Consider the following 18,928-nt stretch of genomic DNA (forward strand, 5'->3'; position numbering starts at 1 on the left):
TTACTGAGGGGCCACCTGCTGGATATAATCCTCAATAGATTAGCCCTACTTCCCCACTCCCCGCTCTAGAGTTAGGGTGAACTAGAGCTCAGATACCTGGCCCACTGCCATTACATAATCCACTAAAGCCTCTTCTCTCCTGCTTTCTTATAGGTTGAACAGCTCTTCCGTGACAGAAGGGGATAGCCAATCAGATCCAAGTGCCGGTGCTCCAAATAATTTGAACCCTGAGAAGTGAATTACAGGGTGAAAGGAGAGCATAGAGAAGGATTATGGATTAGCCAGACTCTTTGGTTAACACCTTTTCACTTTTTATTTATCTTCAAATCAGAGAAAATGAAGGGGCTTTCCAAAGAAGTGTTTATGGTAAATGTACTAGGCTACACGTGGCTTCAGCTGTGTTATGAAAATATCCAGCAACATTTTAAATGTCATGATTTTATAATGAAAATAATAATATTCCAACAGTGACTGTCTAACTTTACAGAGAATGTAGCCTATATTGTACTTTATAACCTGTGTTATTATCGAAATGGAATAACATTATTGTATCATAAAATGTATTGACAATAAGGCATAATATTGCCCTGATAGTACCTAATCATATAGTTACCCTAATCATACCTTTTTGGTATAATGACTGTTTGAGTTGTTAGACATTTTTATTTAAACTATCTTATAGTTACATTTTTGAATTCCTTTGTTTTCTGATAATTCATAGCCTACTATTTGTGATTTGTCCAATTCTCAGTTTTTCCACTTCAGATGGTTCCCAATAAAACTAACAAACTAACACATATTGTGCTTGTGTTTGAGCTTGGTGGAAGCCAAGCTCAAACAATTAGTGACTTAGCTCTTAAGAACAGTTCATTACCTCATTACCTATGAATAACCTCCTTGATAATGCACCTCTCCGTGGACACATCCATTCGAGTTTCATCTCTGTGATCATATGAAAATGAGAACAGAAGATAATAAAGACTAAAACCATACACTATACATACTGACAGTATAGCCTGCTAAATTAAATGTTAGGTTGAAACACTATTGTCACGCCCCGGCTCAAAGGCCATGACAAGGAGGGGAGACCAATGCCAGGTTGCATGGATAACAAAATAGGCCTATATTTATTAACTTATTAACTAAAGACTCAATAAAGCTTACAGAAAATAAGGATGAGGTGTGTCCATCCGTAATCAGTGGTGTAAGTGAGTGGATGCATGGATAGTATGAATGAGAGGTGTTGTAAGGTGTAAAACAATACTGCCACACAATATCAAAAAGCCACAACTAAACAAAAGATCTCCCGGTGGAATGTGCCTGCTCTTGAAGCTATCATGTGTAGGTTATTTAGGCTGACGAGCCCAGCCAGAAGCGTTTATCCTGACGCTCTGCGGGCACACCACTGTCCTGCAGTGCAACAACAACAAAACAGACACCAAGTAGACCGTCACACTATTCGCAGAGGAATAGACATCTGTCAACGAGGACAGGGCCAACTACCGCTCATGGAAGTCGGTCTAGACAAATTACACAGAGAATAATTTCGGATTAGGTGTGAGTTTCTATCTTTATATATTTTTTCAAATGTATTTTACGTGATTTCTTCTTTTTATTGTGTTTTATCTTCCATCTTATTTTCCCTGAATTTACGTTCATTTTATGTCTATTTATATTATTATTATTATTTTTATTATTATTATTATTATTGTTGTTGTTATTGTTATTATTATTGATATTATTAAATTCAGTTTTTCTTTTAAGTCACCATTGATCACTGGCAGGTGTCTGCCATTGCCACCATCTACTGGTTAAAATTAGGCTAGCATCTTCATTCTGTTGATTTAGCTAGCTATCTTCACAATCACAACTAATTTTCTTAGAATGCGGCCTCCCCAGCAATTACCCTAACTGAATCAGTTTAACTTTATTTGAGCCTTTGTAGGCTAGTTCTACGGAAATAAATAGATGAGTAGTGACTTCAAATAGCCTATGATAGAATTTCTATCATAGACTTCTATCACCTAAAACTACTTGCTTCTCCGTCAACTGCAGTTTCCAAATGCAGAAGCACGGCAGCCAGTCGGTTTTTATTTATTTATTTTTAATCGTCAATCATACAAATCATTTTTGTCAACTCCTCCCACTTTACATGTGTCAAGTAGCCTAGGTTCGTGAGTTTTCTCGTCTTGGCATAGTCAATTCGCGGAACTGCAAGGTATTCGGACAGGTGTCACTGGTTCTCGATCCGCAAAATGAAAAGTAAAGGGCTGACAGATGAGGCCGTAGCCGCTGCATGCAAAGAAGGGGACACTATCACCAAGGTTAGTGCCACGAGATTACAAAGACAGAACAGTGTTGTGTCCATTAAGACATTGTGGGCGTGAGCGACCTAAAACACCATACCTGTATAGGTAGCCTACCTATGCGTCCATGGTCCCTGTCCTGCGTACACTAGCAAAAGCAAGTAATTATAACATTAGATAAGATCATTAGAGTACATTTTGACACAAGAGATTTGTTGTGTTTCTGGTTCTGTAAGCAGGAAGCTGAAAATACAGCTTGAGTCAAAACATATTTTGCAAGCTGTAACTTGCTTGACACTCCTCTTCCCTGTTCTCTTCAGGACTACATGATGCAACAAACAATGCTGAGAGTGAAAGACCCTTTTAAATCTCTAGACTTCTACACCCGCATCATGGGCATGACGTGAGTCCAGTTCTCTACCATCACCTCTCGCAGAAGAACCTTGTCAAATGCATCATCCTATTAAGACAAGCCTTTTTAAATATAAGTTGTACTGTAGCACTTTGTCTTGATGCTTTAATGTCTCATGTAAAGCACTTTGAATTGCCTTGTTGCTGAAATGTGTTCAATCAATCAATCAATCAAAGTTTTATTTGTATAGCGCATTTCATACCCAGAGGCAACACAATGTGCTTTACAGAGAACAAGGGAGGTGAGCATACATACCACCCCTACATATTTCAGAGGGAAGCAAAAAAACTGTATCACCCAGGGGCCAGAAAAGTGAGCTGTAAAAATTATTCCCTGACCCCTCTCAACAAGGCGACCGAGCAAGCTCCTGCTATACAAATAAACTTGCCTTGCCTTACAAATAGACCTAGGGCTGGGCTCTATGGGTGGAGATCCAGGTTGAATCAGCATGCATACCACTCTGCATGATTGCAATTGCTGTTCACCTCAGGTTGCTTCAGAAAATCGACTTCACATCCATGCGTTTCACACTCTACTTCTTGGGGTATGAGGAAAAGAGGGAGATTCCCGTGGACGTGAAAGAGAGGACGGCATGGACTTTCTCTCGCCAAGCCACTATACAGCTCACACAGTAGGCACACCTCACAGCTTCACACTCTCTCTGTTTCCCAGCTCCTCAAAGTGATTTGGGAAACAGTGAAATATTGCTTCCATAACCAATAAAATAAGATCTCACATTTCGTTCTTCTTTCTGTTGTCTGTAGCAACTGGGGCTCAGAGTCAGATGACAGCATATCATACCACAACGGAAATGCTGAACCACTGGGCTTTGGTAAGAAATTACATCAAATCAAATATCACCACTGAAGAGGTATAAATATTTCATTCATAATTTCCATGCCCTATCCCTCCTTTTCTCTTTCTCTGTAGGGCACATTGGCATTGCTGTACCTGATGTCTATGCAGCCTGTAAACTATTTGAGGAGCAAGAAGCAACATTTGTTAAAAAGCCAGATGATGGTATGTTTTGTTCACATTGACATTCATCTTGATCCAATTTGATTCCTTATTAAGTGTTTTATCAGTGACATTTTCTTCCCACAGGTAAAATGAAGGGACTGGCCTTCATACAGGACCCTGATGGATACTGGATTGAGATTTTGAGTCCAAACAAAATGCACACCATAACTTCAGACCCATAAACTGTTTTAGGATTTTACTTGTAGGCTAAATGCAAATGAGGAGTCTGAAAAGAGGACAACCATGAAAGGTCGAGAAAGATAAAGTAGGCTATTTTCAGAGCACATCAAGACAATAAGCACCATGAATAGAATAGAAAGTTTTTTCGTAACCAGTACAGGTACGTTATAATTCTTGCTATCGTCCTTACAGTATCAGCACTAATTAGTTCCTCATTACAGTTCCAAGGTACGCAACTAGACATTATAATTATAAGGTTCCCAATGTGGAAATTTACTACCTCTAGTCTAGCAGTCTATCAAATCGATCCTCATCTACTTATTCCATCCAGTCGTGGATGACTGTGACTGTGACCTAATATGGATGACTGTGACTGTAATATGGGCAAGTACAATTATTAAAATTCCTGTATGCAGTTGTACAGAGTCAATAAACAGTCAGTAAAACCGTTTTGATTTGGTACCAATGTGTCATCAAATGTATTTGGTTGTAAATTGTTTACATTGTATTTGTAGGCCTATTAAACATATCGTGAGCCTTGTCCATTCTTCTGCTGTTGTGGCTTCCACTCCATAGAGGGCGCTCTAATTTATTTTAACTGGGCAGCCTCAAACAACATCCAGGTCATGACCTACTCGCTTGTTGTGATGGTGGGTTTATGTCTGGATTTGACACCCTACTAAGTATTTGGCGCATAGCGTAAAGAAGAAGTACATTGAAAAGAAGAATTGCATCGTAAAGAATACATCGAAAAGGAGGAGGAAAAGGGAGAACAATTACTCATTGTGTTGGTAAGTTAGTTATGTCACGCGACTGAAACTCAAGCGGCGGTATCAGTTTTCATCTTCAATTATAGTCACCTTCACTTGCTAGTAAAATAGCTTTAATAGGTTGGAATGCCAAATTATAAACCGATATTACATTATTGGCCAATATGTGTAATGAAAAATGCATATGCTGTGACCAGTTCTAGTAGACAGTCGGTAGCGCACAGAGCCAGCCGGCTAGCTAGTTGGAACAGCAGACACAGGCGGCTATCTCGTTAGCTAACGTTGAGCTGCTTGCTGTAAGCGGTCAGTGTAGTTCTGTCCACCACCGAATACCATGGCAGCCATACTGATGATTCCTTATAGGTAGTGACTATTTTTACACAGCCGGAAGTAACGATTTCAAGCATTTAGCCGTAAATACCTTATATTTCGGTTAGGGATTCCACCCATGCACAAGAGGCCCTTATTCATTTGACTAATATAATCTAGGTAGTAGAAGCTAATAGATTCGCCACACACTCTCTTCTGCTTATTGCAGGTGCGATTGTGGAGATTCCCTTCACAATGAGTAACAGCCACCCCTTGCGTCCACTGGCCTCTGTGTCCGAGATCGACCACATCCACCTGCTGTCAGAACAGCTGGGGGCCTTGGTTCCAGGTGAAGAATACAGTGATGTCACCTTCATTGTGGAGGAAAAACGGTTCCCTGCCCATCGAGTAATCCTGGCAGCACGGTGCCACTACTTCAGGTAAGATACCTCTTACCATTACCGTGTTTGTTTTGTGCATGTGGCTTTCGCTCGCCATGATGTGTCTCCAAAGCATTTAGTAACTCAGTTCAACAATCCGGCGGCTTCTTCAGAATCGAGTTCAATGTGAGCTCATCATGTATGAGAGGACTGCCCTCCCCTCTGCCTATTAACTCCACAGAGCTCTTCTGTATGGTGGGATGAAGGAGTCCCAGCCACAGGTGGAGGTGTGTCTGGAGGAGACGAGGGCTGAGGCATTCTCCATGCTGCTCCACTACCTCTATACAGGCCGGGCCAGCCTTAGCTCAGCCCGTGAGGAGGTGCTGCTGGACTTCCTGGGCCTGGCGCACCGCTACGGCCTCCAGCCACTAGAGGACTCCACCTCCGAGTTCCTGCGCACCATCCTGCACACTCACAACGTATGTTTAGTCTTTGATGTGGCCAGCCTGTACTCACTGAGCACGCTCAGTGCAGCATGCTGTAGTTACATGGACCGGCATGCCCCTGAAGTCCTGGCCTCAGATGGTTTCCTGACACTGTCCAAGGTAAGGCTAACAGAATTCAGCACAAATATAAATATATATATATAAAAATAAATATTGGAGGAAATAGCTGGACTTATTTCTCTTTTTTGGGGTGGGGTTGGGGGGTGTCTTTGAGTAGACGGCTCTTCTGACGGTAGTTCGGAGGGACTCGTTTGCTGCCAGCGAGAAGGAAATCTTCCAGGCGCTGTGTCGCTGGTGTCGTCAAAACGGCGAGGGAGGCGCCACACAGGAAGTGATGTCAGCTGTGCGACTGCCGCTCATGAGCCTGACGGAAATGCTGAATGTGGTGCGTCCTTCTGCACTGCTTAGTCCAGACGATCTGCTGGACGCCATTAAGACACGCTCAGAGAGCCGCGACATGGACCTCAACTACCGCGGCATGCTCAGTGAGTCTCACTGTGTAGAGAGTGGATCATGGGATGGGACTGTTATTCACGGGACCATCACGTTGCTTAGCGTGCTTAAATAGCACCATAGAGAGCGAGCGTGTGTGTGCATGTGTGTGTGTGCGCGTGTGCGCGTGTGTGTGTGTGTGTGTGTGTGCGCGTGTGTGTGTGTGTGTGTGTGCGCGCGCGCGCGCATGCATGCATGCATGCATGCATGCATGCATGCCGGCGCACACTTGGTTACCTGTTCAGTTTGCAATCGCGTGACATCTGATGTGTTTTGTTGTCCAGTCCCGGAGGAGAACATCGCCACCATGAAGCACGGAGCCCAGGTGGTGAAGGGGGAGCTGAAGTCGGCTCTGCTGGACGGGGACACACAGAACTACGATCTAGACCATGGCTTCTCCAGGCACCCCATCGAGGAAGACGGGCGAGCAGGGATCCAGGTCAAACTGGGCCAGCCCTCCATCATCAACCACATCCGCATCCTGCTGTGGGACAGAGACAGCCGGTGAGACTGGGCCTCTTCTCCCTTATTTGCTGTGTATCGTCTTGATGGTTAAGAATAATGGAATTAATAATGGAATAATATGTTTGATTTAGTTCAATTTCAAGGTTTTATTGGCATAACAAGAAATACTTTATTTCTTTATTGGCATAACAAGAAATACTTAGATACTTTATTGCTTGGCAATTACAGGTGAATCTCAGAAAATAAGAATATTGTGTAAAAAGCCCATTATTTTCCGTAATTTAATTCAAACAGTGAAACTTTCATGTACTCTAGATCAATTACACAAAGTAAAATATTTCAAGCTTTTTTTGTTTTAATCTTTATGATTGTACAGTATGTTCAGTATGTTCATTTATACAATCAATACTTGGTGGGGGCTCCTTTTGCACAAATTACCGCATCAATGTGGAGCGTGGCATGGAGGCAATCAGCCTTGAAATATTTCACTACATGTGTAATGAATGTATAATGTATGAAAGTTTCACTTTTTGAATTAAATTACGGAAAATAATGAACTTTCCACAATATTCAAATTTTCTGAGATGCACTTGTAGATATTGCCAAAGCAAACATATACAGTATAAACAATAAATGACAATGAACGCTTAATAATACAAAATAAACATACACTGGTAATAATGATGGGAGTCACAATTAGATCTACATTGCACTATTATTTATTGTTCCACTGGCCGTCCCAAAGGTTATGGCAGGTTGCCGCATATTCTGCTGCTAAAGATGAGCAATATGGCTTTTCTTTTCATTTTGCGCTGTCTGTGAGGATTTTAATTCTTTATATCGCTGTGATTTTGGGGGGAAAAGATTGTGTGGATTTCATCATATAGTTTACATTGTAAAGGGAAGTGGAGCTCTGTCTCCACTCCTCCCAGTGAGCAGAGTGAGCACAGCCTGTCCTCCCTGGGTAGCCAGGTCTGCCTGCGACAGCCTGTCTCTCTCTCTGTGCTCACTGAGGCTGTACATGGTCAATGTCTTCCTCAGTTTCTGATCAGTCACAGTGGTCAGGTGGTCTGCCTACCTGTGTACTGTGTAGATCCAAACAAACATTTCAGTTTACTTTGTGTTTTTGTTATGTTTGTTATGTGTTGGATTTTTGCAAGATGGGAATACACATTGATTTATTCTCAGTATGTAGGAGTTTTCCAGCCCATGATCCTTTCTTTCTTTGCAGGTCCTACTCATACTACATAGAAGTGTCCATGGATGAGCTTGACTGGGTGCGTGTGGTGGATCATTCAAAGTTCTTATGCCGCTCGTGGCAGAATCTTTACTTTACATCACGTGTGTGCAGGTAAATATATAGCACGGCAAACCATTTCAAACCATTTCAGCTGTCCACTCCGGTCACATAGACCGGAGTGGACAGCTTTAATCGTCTAGAGTTTTAGTTTTACAGCAGAGGGTCTGATTGTGACTTTTTGCCCCAGGTATGTACGCATCGTGGGGACACACAACACTGTCAACAAGGTGTTCCACCTAGTGGCTTTCGAGTGTATGTTCACCAACCGTCCTTTCACCCTTGAAAAGGGCCTTCTGGGTAAGGCAGGAATAGAACAAATTTCCGGTGTTATACTACTTGTACAATAGATAATTCACTCCAGTACCAAGTGTGGCGTATTCTCAACATTTCCTCTTAAATCTTATTCCTTTATTCCTCCCTCAACATCTTCCATCTCTTTTCCTTTGCCTCTCTCCATGTTTCTAGTGCCCAGTGAGAGCATTGCCACCATTGCAGCTTGCTCCAGTGTCATTGAGGGGGTGAGTCGCAGCAGAAACGCCCTGCTCAACGGAGATACCCGCAACTATGACTGGGACTCTGGCTACACCTGTCACCAGCTAGGTTCTGGGGCCATCGTTATCCAGCTGGCACAGCCCTACACTATAGGCTCCTCAAGGTACTGTGTGTGCGTGTGTGGGCGTTTGTGTGCGTGTCCATTCAACAGTAAGCTCATGTCCTCGTACTGTGTCTCTGGGTAGGCTACTGCTGTGGGACTGTGACGAGCGCTCCTACAGTTACTACATTGAGGTCTCCACCAACCAGCAGCAGTGGACGAGGGTGGTGGACCGCACCAAGATGGCATGTCGGTGAGGCCATCAAATCTGGGCCAACGGCTCTGGCTCTGCCATTCTCTCTGTGTCCCTGTTCTTACCACACATTAGTTGCATTTAAACCAGTGTGTCCGAGTGCCCTCTTGCATTGATTGTTTCTTTACCATCTTATCTTTCCTGTCTTGCAGGTCTTGGCAGACACTCAAATTCGACAAGCAGCCTGCCTCCTTTATCCGCATTGTGGGAACTCACAACACTGCAAATGAGGTTGGACTGCTCATAGTGCACTGTCCTCAGTCCATCGCCTCTGGGTTTCTGTTCTTTTCTTATTCCCTTTTGATTTTTCTGCAGGTGTTCCACTGCGTCCACTTTGAGTGTCCAGCCCAGTTGGACACAGAGGTTAAAGAGGGCAGTCCAGGGCAGGACTCTCCAGAGTCCAGCTCCACTGCCCAGCTGCCTCGACCTCCACGGCCCTCACGCACCCACAGCCTCCTCCTCTCCCAGCCCTCTCAGCCCTCCTCGTCCTCCTCCTCCTCACAGCCACAACACTAAGAAGTGATCCCATTTCTCTCAATAGAGAAATCTCGAGACAACATTTTTGCACAGGCCTTTACCACCCAGGAAGCACTGCTACAGTAAATGCTGCTAAGCAAATGATCAATTTTGATAATAACAAGTCCTTTATTGCGATCCACATTAACAAGAGTCATACATCCATTTCAGGAGGTTTTAGGGCTCCAGATAGTCCTATCTGAATTGATACAGAATGAAGGAAAAATATGTCTATGGAGTAAATTGTTCCATACATTTACTGTGAAGATACTAGCCACATTTGCTGCCAGTGCAAAGATACTCAATTGGCGCTCCTCAAAGCCTAGACTGGCCAGGTACTGTTCCAGCCAGTGGAGGTTAAACTGTTTGTCCAAAGAGTAACTAGTGTTTCACAGCAGTGATGTTGGCAATAATGTCACCTCATGATTTTTTATTTTTCTCCTCACTTTGAAAATGAACGTTATCTGTGACAATGGTTAGCTTTTACAAATTGTACTAAGCTTCGGTAATGACATTTTGTGAATTCTATGACATAAGGTTTTTTGGCACTTGTTAGAATACAAGTGTTTGCCCATTTGTTTTTCAATGAATCTCATAAGCATATAGGTCAAAGACCAGTAGCTCCTGTCTCGACTTGATATGTGGCTTAGCACTTGTGTTTTGGTTCAAATTGTTTTAGAAGTAATTCACACTTTTGTCTAAATTTTAGGTGATAGTGGACCAAATTATGCACTGGAGCTAAGAGCGTAGTACATTTGGAGAATCTTCACTATGAGCAGCTGATATGTGGCACTTTATGTTCTCCATATTGTAAAAAAAAAAAGAAAAAAAAAAAAGGTGATATTGTTTTGTTTGTTTTTCTCAATCTTGATGGTTTATCCTTGAGAATGTTGGTAATATTTCTATATGTATTGTACACATTGTTATCCATTGTTTTGGTGTTTGTTCTGATTTGTCACATTGCTTTTTGTTTGTGCAATAGAACCTTTGACTGCTGTTTCCTACTCTGCTGTACTTCCTGCTGTCTTGTTCTCTGCTCTAATGTTGCACTTTAATTCCTCTTTTCAAATCCTTGATCTTCCCTGTGATCTTCACTGGCTTAGAAGCTTTTACATTGTATCAATATTTTGCAAATGCCCACTTAGCATGAAACTGAAAGAGGGCTGAACTTTGACTTAAATTAGATTAAGTAGAAAACAGAAAACCTTTTTTTCTTTCTCCCATGAATAGATTTGAAGGCATTCGGTTTGTTGTATTTCTGTAGTGTTTTATAGTTATTATTGTCATCACTGAAGTGGTTACTTGAGTTTCTATATCACTGCCATTACCATTACTATCTTTCTTTCTGGTGTCTTGGAACTCCGGTTGATGGGTAATCAAGCGGAACGTTCTGAAATTATCTCCATTCTAACAATGCTTATTGATCTAATACCACAAATAAAATAAAAATGTATCTATGGATGGCTGCCCCAGAACAAGAGGTGGGAAATGTACACTTTTTAGCTTGTACATTGGGTGGTACATAGAGGGCCTGTGCCAATGTACTGTATGTCAGTCAGACTGCCCTTGATGGCACCAATTTGTCAAGACCAAATCAATTGCTTTAACTTTGTTGATTATTACATGCATTCTTGATCGGCCTCTAACCTGAGAACCATACCAGCAGCAATAAATATTTGCAAGGTGTATTAAAGATGTGGGACAATAGGCTATTTTGAGTCATACTTGCAATATTTTATATATTTTGTTCGATAAGCTAAATCTCAAGAATATCATTAAGAGCATTATCAATATCATTTCAATTTTAGAACTGACAAATTTACGTTACGTTTTATATACCGGTACATTATGTGCATTTTTCATGTTTGCAATATTAGTCTACAGTATTTTCTTCACCCACAGGTGTCACAGGAGTTCGGGACAATCAGTACGATTTAAAGGCGTATAATTAATGTTTGTGATACTCTTGATCGTGCAGGTAGGCTGATACAGTCAGAACCATGACGGCGCTCTGACCTGCCTATTTTGTATACAGTAGGCTACAGTTTGGCTCCCATAGGCGACATAAACTGGGTGGTCCCACGCACAGGGACGCAGCACCGTGTGTTGAAAGAAAGATAGCGAATTGTGAGTGGTATTATGTCGAAAGCGCGTGTTGATATTGCAGTCATTACATATTGTCGTCGATGTTAAATTAATACAATGTGTGCTGTCTGTTTCTCTTTGGTTACAGGTTGGACAAAGCATTTCGACACCCCTCTGGCTGCTTAGTCGTAGCCGAGCTCCAGCTGATTGCTTTGAGTCCCGTGAGGACACTTGGATGATCAATTAATCCCAAACGGAGCTGTTTAGACTTCGGTTCTCTGTGGCCGCTCGTGTCGGCAAAGCCATCGAAACCTTTTGTGTATTTTGACCTAGAATTCTTTATACAAGCGGATATTTTCAACTTTTAGTGGACTCAAGATCCTTTACAACGACAAGGCCCCTGTCTCATCCCCAGCCTCGCGTACCCTTATCATTTTTTTTGAAGTCATGGGGGATACTGGTAGTGAACGCAGTAAACCTCCAAGTTTACCACCTCGATGTCGCTGTGGATTTTGGGGGTAAGACGTCGCATATTTTGTCCGAATCTTGGTTAGGGTTTAAGGGGAGTGGAAGTAAATAGGATAAACCCATTGTTGTTCTGTTGGGCAGGCCGGGTGGGGGTTGGGAGAAGTTGATATCTAGAAACCTGATTAATTTCCATCGTATTGTCCATTTTGCAGTAGGCTAATATTTATTTAGTCATCGGACCATATTTGTTGATCTGAAGATGACTAGTAACTGATGTAATTTGCTGCATGTTTCCTAATGTAGTTGACCTAAAACGAATTGAAACAGTTACTTTGTTATAGGCTACAACTGTTACTGCACCAAAATTGTCCTTATGTATCAATTTCAACACATCCCCTTACATTCGATCTTGTTTCGTCGTAGGCAATGTTGTGATTTACATACCGGTAATATATAATCTCTAACCGTCTTTGTGTAGAGTGTATGTTTTGACAGCATTTGGCAGAATTGTGACTGAGTGACTGTGAGCATGAGTGCAACATAGAGAGCAATACTGCTTTTGAAATATAGGGTACGCTTTTTGTCACAGTGAAAGGCGTCACTTTGCTAAATTCCTACTTTTTTGCCATCTTTTACACACACACACACACACACACACACACACACACACACACACACACACACACACACACACACACACACAGGATAATGGGGTGCATTATGTGGTTGAATGTGAGTCAACTCAAAAAACTCACACCTGTCAATGTCAGGTGACACAATTGACATTGTTTATTGCCCCTGCCTGTAGACAACCTGGTTTTAGTTGTCCTAAGCTTGTCACTGTTCCCCTTGCTCCCTCTGGCTTCCTTAGAAAATGTACCCCACCGTACGTGTGCTAATTTGCATTTGCTGCGTTTCCATTTTAGGGAGACTTCTCTGTCTGGTTAAATCAAGGCCAAGCATATCAAGACTGAATATTCAAGATCTGTTTATTAGCCATGTATATGGTTCACACATACTAGGAATGTACAGTACATACTAGGAATGCAGTGCAATGTACACATTACAATATACTGTTAAGAAAAATGGAGGTACAAATGCAATTTACTTACTATATACAAGAATGGAGTGTGGTGAGTGCATGTACAGTACAGTGTGTGTACAGTGTAGTGTGGTAGATGAACAATGTTATATACAGTGTGTGTAATGTGTGCCATGGAGGTATGTGGAACAATCAGAGGTTGTGTGCAAGTGGTGCAAGGGGTATAGAGTCAGTATGTGTTTGTGTGTATGGGGGGGGGGGCGCGTTGTGGGGGACACAAGCCTTATTAATGAGTCTGATGGCCATGTGAAAGAAGCTGTTTTTGTGGTGTGTGGACCCGGTCCCGATGGACCGCAGTCTCCTGTCAGAGGGGAGTGGGTCAAAGAGACCGGGATGGGAGGGGTCGGCCACGATCTTACTGGCCCGTTTTAGGGTCCTGGAGTTGTGGAGGTCTTGTAAGGATGGCAGTCTACAGCCGATCACCCTCTGATGCGCTGCAGTCTGCCCTTGTTTTTGTCTTTTGAGGCTGAGAACCAGATGGTGATGGAGGAGGTGAGGAGGGATGGTATAGAAGAGAACCATCATTGCCTTTGGCATGTTGAATTTCTTCAGCTGCCTCAGGAAGTACATCCTCTGCTGTGCTTTTTTGGTGAGGAAGCTGATGTATAGCTCCCACTTGAGGTCCCGGGAGATGGTGGTAGCAGGAGTCAACAGTGGTCACTAGTGTGTCATTCAGAGTGATGGGAGGGGGGGGGGGGCGGCTGGATTCTTTCTAAAGTCAACAATCATCTCCACTGTCTTGAGAATGTTGAGCTCTAGATTGTTTTGGCCGCACCAGGACAGCAGCTGGTAGAACTAAATCTACCTGGAGTGTAATTATAGACTATATTAACCAGTGTTGATTCACATTAGACATTCTTCCTTCGGTCAACGTGACAACAACCCAGTAGGATTTGCTGTTGATGGAAAATGGTTCAACCTGCTGTTAATGTCATGGTTGGGTGACTAAAATGTACCCCGGGTCGATTTGAACACTGCATTGGTCACATTCCCTCTTGTACGCACAATGGTCTGAATACCCTATGGAGTTCCAGTCTCTCCCATTTTGACAGGACTCTAAGCTGACAGAAATGTCCCAGCATAGTGCATTGTGTGGTTCTATAGGCCTATATAAGTGAGTGTGGAAAAGAGAGGTCCAGAATGAGAGCAACCATTCCTCTGGTCACATAATGTCATAGAGCGAAGGATTTAAGGGAATGTAGGAGAATACAAGTATCTATGGTGGGAGGATATTAATAGTACTTGGAGGTGGCTGAGCAGGTTTTTCTAGCTACATAATGGTTGAGGTTTGCGTGTGTGTAGGCCTATTGGTTTACTTTTTAAGCTTTTATTGATTGTGTTTTTGATACAGTGTAGCCTACCTTATAAGCAACCTTATTCAATGATGTTGGTTACAGTACACACAAATACACAAATAGTGGATATAAAGTAATGGGTTGCTAAAACACTTCACTGGTGTTTGATAAAAAGGTTGGTCAGAGCCTTGTTAGGATAGGCTGCAGCACATTTGCTCACCCCCACCTGTTAGTTTGCTACACAGTTAAGAGATTAGATCAAAAGGCTGCAACATGTGTGCCTGTTACTCATTCCTTGCAAAATATCTGCTTTATGGCTACCTTATTCCCCTTCCTCTCCAACTGTTTGCACCTCCCTCAACCCTCCCCCAGGCCTTTTGTTTGTTCCTCCCCCCATCTCTGCCGTGACTTTCTGTCATCTGTCACCCAGCCATCCGCTTGTTTTCACTCTCTTAGCGTAGCCATGGCAACCTCATAGGTCTGACTGTCTGGGAACACGAAATGGGTCAGGATGGAAACTCCTCAGAGGAATTAAAAAGTAGTCAAATTGGCCCTGTCTGTCATGTTGCTGCAAATGAGAGGGAGAGATTGCACTTGACTGGAAAATGAACTGTGTTTGGTGGGCAGTATACGTGTACATCTGGATACAGCCAGAACCTTAATTTCTCAAACCTTTAGTTTGTGTCTGTTTTTAACTTTATTTTGCTCTGTCCGCAGGTCGAGTAAAACCATGAACCTCTGCTCCAAATGTTTTGCTGGTAAGTCTAGGCCTTTCCTTGCAGCCAGTCCATTAATACTCCAATGTGTCTGGACAGTGGCTGACTGTTGCAGGCTTGTCTCAGTGTACCTGAATCACCAGGTGGGAAAAGTACAGTGGTAAAAATGGCTTTCACGCAATGGCCTAACTATTGAGAAACACCTTTTACATTGTCATTGTATAGCTTATTAGAGGGTGGCTGTGGGCTTGTAGAAAATAATACCACAACTGAACATGCTCAAATGGACACAGCAGAAGAACCTTTAAGTTTATGATATGACACATTGAGGTGATAGATACAGAGGTGGGTAAACTGTCCGATCCAGTTTACTGAGTTTAACTGAGTTTACTTGAGTTTACCCTCCACTATACCCCTGGATACAATGCTATATGCTAGTGTGTGGAGATGGCTCCAAAGCCTGCTCTGGTGGAGTGTTGTAGATCTAAAATGGAGATTCTGTCAGTGAAGTTTTGTGACCAGCTTCGGTAGAGCTCTCGGAAGAACTGGTGGAGTGTGTGCTGGAACTCTGGCTGTGTCCATGGAAACCAGTGAGCATAGCACTGAGGGGACCGGAGGGTCCTCCACTCTTGAGACCAGCATCAAAGACAGCAGCTTTGCTTAGAATAGATACACGTAAGTACACAGGCTGCGCAGACAGGGGATTGGGTAGAGAAAAGGCCCCGCTGTTTTGCAGAATTAGTCGAGCCTTCAGGGTGTGTGCAGTGCAAAGAGACCGAAGCAGACAGACTTCAAGGTGGAACGGGGTAATTCTGGAACACTCGCGCCTTCCTAGGTCAGACCATCTTGGTCTATGGGGTGGGGGAATTTGTAAATGGGAGGATGCTGGTTTATGTCCTTGCGTGCATTTGATTGCCCATGTAAGAGCGCTGAGTGACGCAGCTGGGCTGATAACATGCATTGTATGTAGGACTATGATCCTCCACCTCATAAACGCCTCCGTGATCTTTTATCACCTTCTCTTTTTCAGATATCCAGGAAAAGCAACCAGATGAGGACTGTGCCCCAAAGCCAAGCCCAAGCACTGGGAGTAGCCAATCAACTGTCTTCAGTAGCGAGACAAGTAGCAGCAGCAGCAGTAGCCAATCTCTATCGTCCCCACCTGCTAGTTCTGAGCAGCCATCAGGCAAAGACCCTCTCCCTACGTTCCCCACAACACAGGAAGGTAAGATGGACGCTTTGTGATTTCAGGTCCAGGAAGGTGCCTGAATCCCTCTGAATAGCTATTGCACCACTGCTGGTATCACTCACTCTAAGCCTGACCAAAACTTCTTATCTGGACTCAAGCACTGTCCACAGAAATGTTTGAGTTTTAGATATTGCACTGAGCCTATCCATTCATTTAAAAGAGCAAAGGATGCACACTTCACACAAAGAACACGTAGTGTCTGCATTGGCAGAAGGCTGTAGGATTGGACTGTGTTCCTCCCACTGAAGTGCTGGATCCGCTATGGTGACAGCCTGCTGCTATTTCTGCCCCAGGAACAGTGTTGTGGCTCCCTCCACTGGTGCTGCTGGCAGAGGCCTGGCCCACATAAGAACCGTGGTTGCTCTGACCATCTGTCTCATTCCACTGACATTTTATTGCATTGAAGATTTAGTACAGTATTGTGTTGCATTTTGTATTTTTTAGCTGCTACGTTATGTAAAAAAAAAAACTTCATGTATTGCAAGGTAAAGAGGATATTCAAAAAGGACATCAAAGATGCATGGTAGCACTCACCAATAAAAGATACATGGACAGATCCTCTATTTCACTGGTTTATTTTTGCTGTCAATGGAACATGCTAAAGTTTCGGCCAGAGGCCTTCCTCAGAGCATGTAGTAGTAAAGAGGATATTGTCATGAGTTGGACATATTCAAAATTGTTGATTACATCTGAGAATCTGACGGATTTGTCTATGTTGGTCTGGGTGCTAGATGCTGTTTTAGCCTGGGTATGGGATGTTATTGCCGATGACTTGCTCTGAAGATGCAGTGTCTCTTTCTCTCTCCAGTCACAGGTGCATCCTGCACAGAAACAGCCCAAGGCACACACTGCACACCCACAAAACGGCACTGCGACTCAGGTACAGCCCTCCCTTGACTCCTGTGAGGTCTTCTGGGTCCCAAGAAGTCCCCCGTTGAACTCTTGTGTAACCTTGGTTCTGTTCAGCTTCAGGGTCGGAGGGCGAGGCGTCACCAGAGAAACGGGCACGGAGGGACGAGGAGGAGGCGGGGCGTGAGCAGCCCCCCGGAGGGCCCAAGCAGAAGAACCGCCGCCGCTGCTTTCGCTGCCAAACCAAACTAGAGCTGGTACAGCAAGAACTGGGCTCCTGCCGCTGTGGTCAGTAGCACGAGAACAATCGTGTGAACTTTGAACCCTTGGTTTCCACTTAGTCCTACTCATGTTCAATTGACTTTTTTTTAAACTCTCTGTCTCTCTCTCACTCTGTCTCACTCTCACCCCTTCACTTGTCTTTCCCAGGCTATGTATTCTGCATGCTGCACCGTCTACCAGAGCAGCACGATTGTCTGTTTGACCACCTGGGGCGCGGGCGCGAGGAGGCCGTCCTCAAGATGGTCAAGCTGGACCGCAAGGTCGGCCGCTCCTGCCAACGCATCGGAGAGGAGTGCTCTTGAGTGCCCAGCCCAAGCCGCCCATCCACTCAGAGAAGAATCACTTAAAGAGGGAGGGAGGGAGGGTAGGGTGAGTGAGTGAGTGAGTGAGTGAGTGAGTGAGTGAGTGAGTGAGTGAGTGAGTGAAACTTGAACTCAGTGAGTGAGTGAGTGAGCGAGCGAGCAGGGAATGAGCATGGTTGCATTAGTTCGCACCTGCCCCACTATTCTGGATGCGAGCTTGAACACACTCCTGTAAAGTCTTGATCCCTACAGAGGGCACTGTTTGGACCCTACTCTGGACTAAACCACAGGTTCTCCATGGCAATCTGTGGAGCCACACTCAAGTCTCGCATGTTCACACAGCCTTAACTCACCCAGTCTTCAAAGGGGACTCTGTAAAGACGGATCGGTCAGTTTAAGCACCTCTATCCTCATATCTCAACATGACTGCTCTCGTGCACCCCGCTCATGCAATTGCTTTGTCTGACCATGAAAGATATACGACTGTTCCAGTATACCTGATTAAACTGACCTATCTCTCTTTACCGGACCCTTGGTCGTCAGCGGTTCTCTCCAGTACACCGTCATGGGGGAATGGAGAATAACCCTGTCCCATGACCACTCCTCAGGTTGTCAAATAGTGGGATGTCAACCTTCTCCCCCAGCCTCCCTTGTCCTCCTCCCCCTGCCCAGTCCATCGAATGGTTCGGCTCCTGCATGGCATTGGATTGAACCTCAAGTGTGTGTTTTGTGTGTATGTTTAGAGTAAGAATGTCGGCTCAGTTCTCGTGTGGCCGTGTTTGTTCTCGCGAGACTCTCCGTCAGCTTGGTTTGATTGCCGGACCACAAGCCCCTCCCCTCCCCCCCATAAGACAATGCAGCCATCCCCGCCTCCACTCGGCTGGACGGGAGACTGAACAAATGGACTTGAGTCACACGGAACCTCTGAAGCAGAGCCCTTTTCTGTCTCTGCCTTTTTCCTTTTGAATGAGTGGCGGTGCTGCTGTTCCTTTTCTTTCTCTCGTAATCCCCTGGCTCTCCTACTCCCTCTGCGCACACCTACACAATCCTGACTCCTCAGACTTTGTGCTCCCAACCAT

General features: G+C 44.0%; 3 protein-coding genes across 4 annotated transcripts; all 3 read left to right on the forward strand.

Moving 5' to 3' along the window:
• Positions 1-2,255: 2,255 nt before the first annotated feature.
• LOC311310567 (lactoylglutathione lyase-like) lies at positions 2,256-3,920 on the forward strand (the record flags this gene model as incomplete). The annotated part of the gene is made up of 6 exons (XM_084440077.1): positions 2,256-2,324; positions 2,627-2,709; positions 3,209-3,349; positions 3,483-3,550; positions 3,649-3,738; positions 3,823-3,920. The coding sequence occupies 6 exons, from the start codon at positions 2,256-2,258 to the stop codon at positions 3,918-3,920; spliced, it is 549 nt and encodes a 182-aa protein (XP_084296203.1).
• Positions 3,921-4,568: 648 nt separating this feature from the next.
• On the forward strand, positions 4,569-10,243 carry LOC311309889 (BTB/POZ domain-containing protein 9-like). Of its 2 annotated transcripts, XM_084439234.1 has the most exons (11): positions 4,569-4,709; positions 5,227-5,437; positions 5,619-5,982; positions 6,101-6,368; positions 6,660-6,879; positions 8,072-8,191; positions 8,328-8,437; positions 8,606-8,795; positions 8,878-8,985; positions 9,138-9,216; positions 9,301-10,243. In XM_084439234.1, the coding sequence occupies exons 2-11, from the start codon at positions 5,253-5,255 to the stop codon at positions 9,499-9,501; spliced, it is 1,845 nt and encodes a 614-aa protein (XP_084295360.1). In that variant the 5' UTR covers positions 4,569-4,709; positions 5,227-5,252; the 3' UTR covers positions 9,502-10,243. The 2 variants fall into 2 exon arrangements, with proteins under 2 accessions (XP_084295360.1, XP_084295359.1); XM_084439233.1 differs by having other exon boundaries at positions 9,138-10,243.
• Positions 10,244-11,559: 1,316 nt separating this feature from the next.
• LOC311309896 (AN1-type zinc finger protein 3-like) lies at positions 11,560-17,864 on the forward strand. The gene is made up of 7 exons (XM_084439242.1): positions 11,560-11,628; positions 11,735-12,104; positions 15,169-15,209; positions 16,198-16,392; positions 17,225-17,296; positions 17,383-17,553; positions 17,695-17,864. Exons 2-7 carry the CDS (start codon positions 12,034-12,036, stop codon positions 17,847-17,849), a joined length of 705 nt encoding a protein of 234 aa, XP_084295368.1. The 5' UTR covers positions 11,560-11,628; positions 11,735-12,033; the 3' UTR covers positions 17,850-17,864.
• The last annotated feature ends 1,064 nt before the right edge of the window (positions 17,865-18,928 follow it).

The sequence above is a fragment of the Borostomias antarcticus genome (genome assembly GCF_949987555.1).
Source record: "Borostomias antarcticus genome assembly, chromosome: 6".
Taxonomy (NCBI): domain Eukaryota; kingdom Metazoa; phylum Chordata; class Actinopteri; order Stomiiformes; family Stomiidae; genus Borostomias; species Borostomias antarcticus.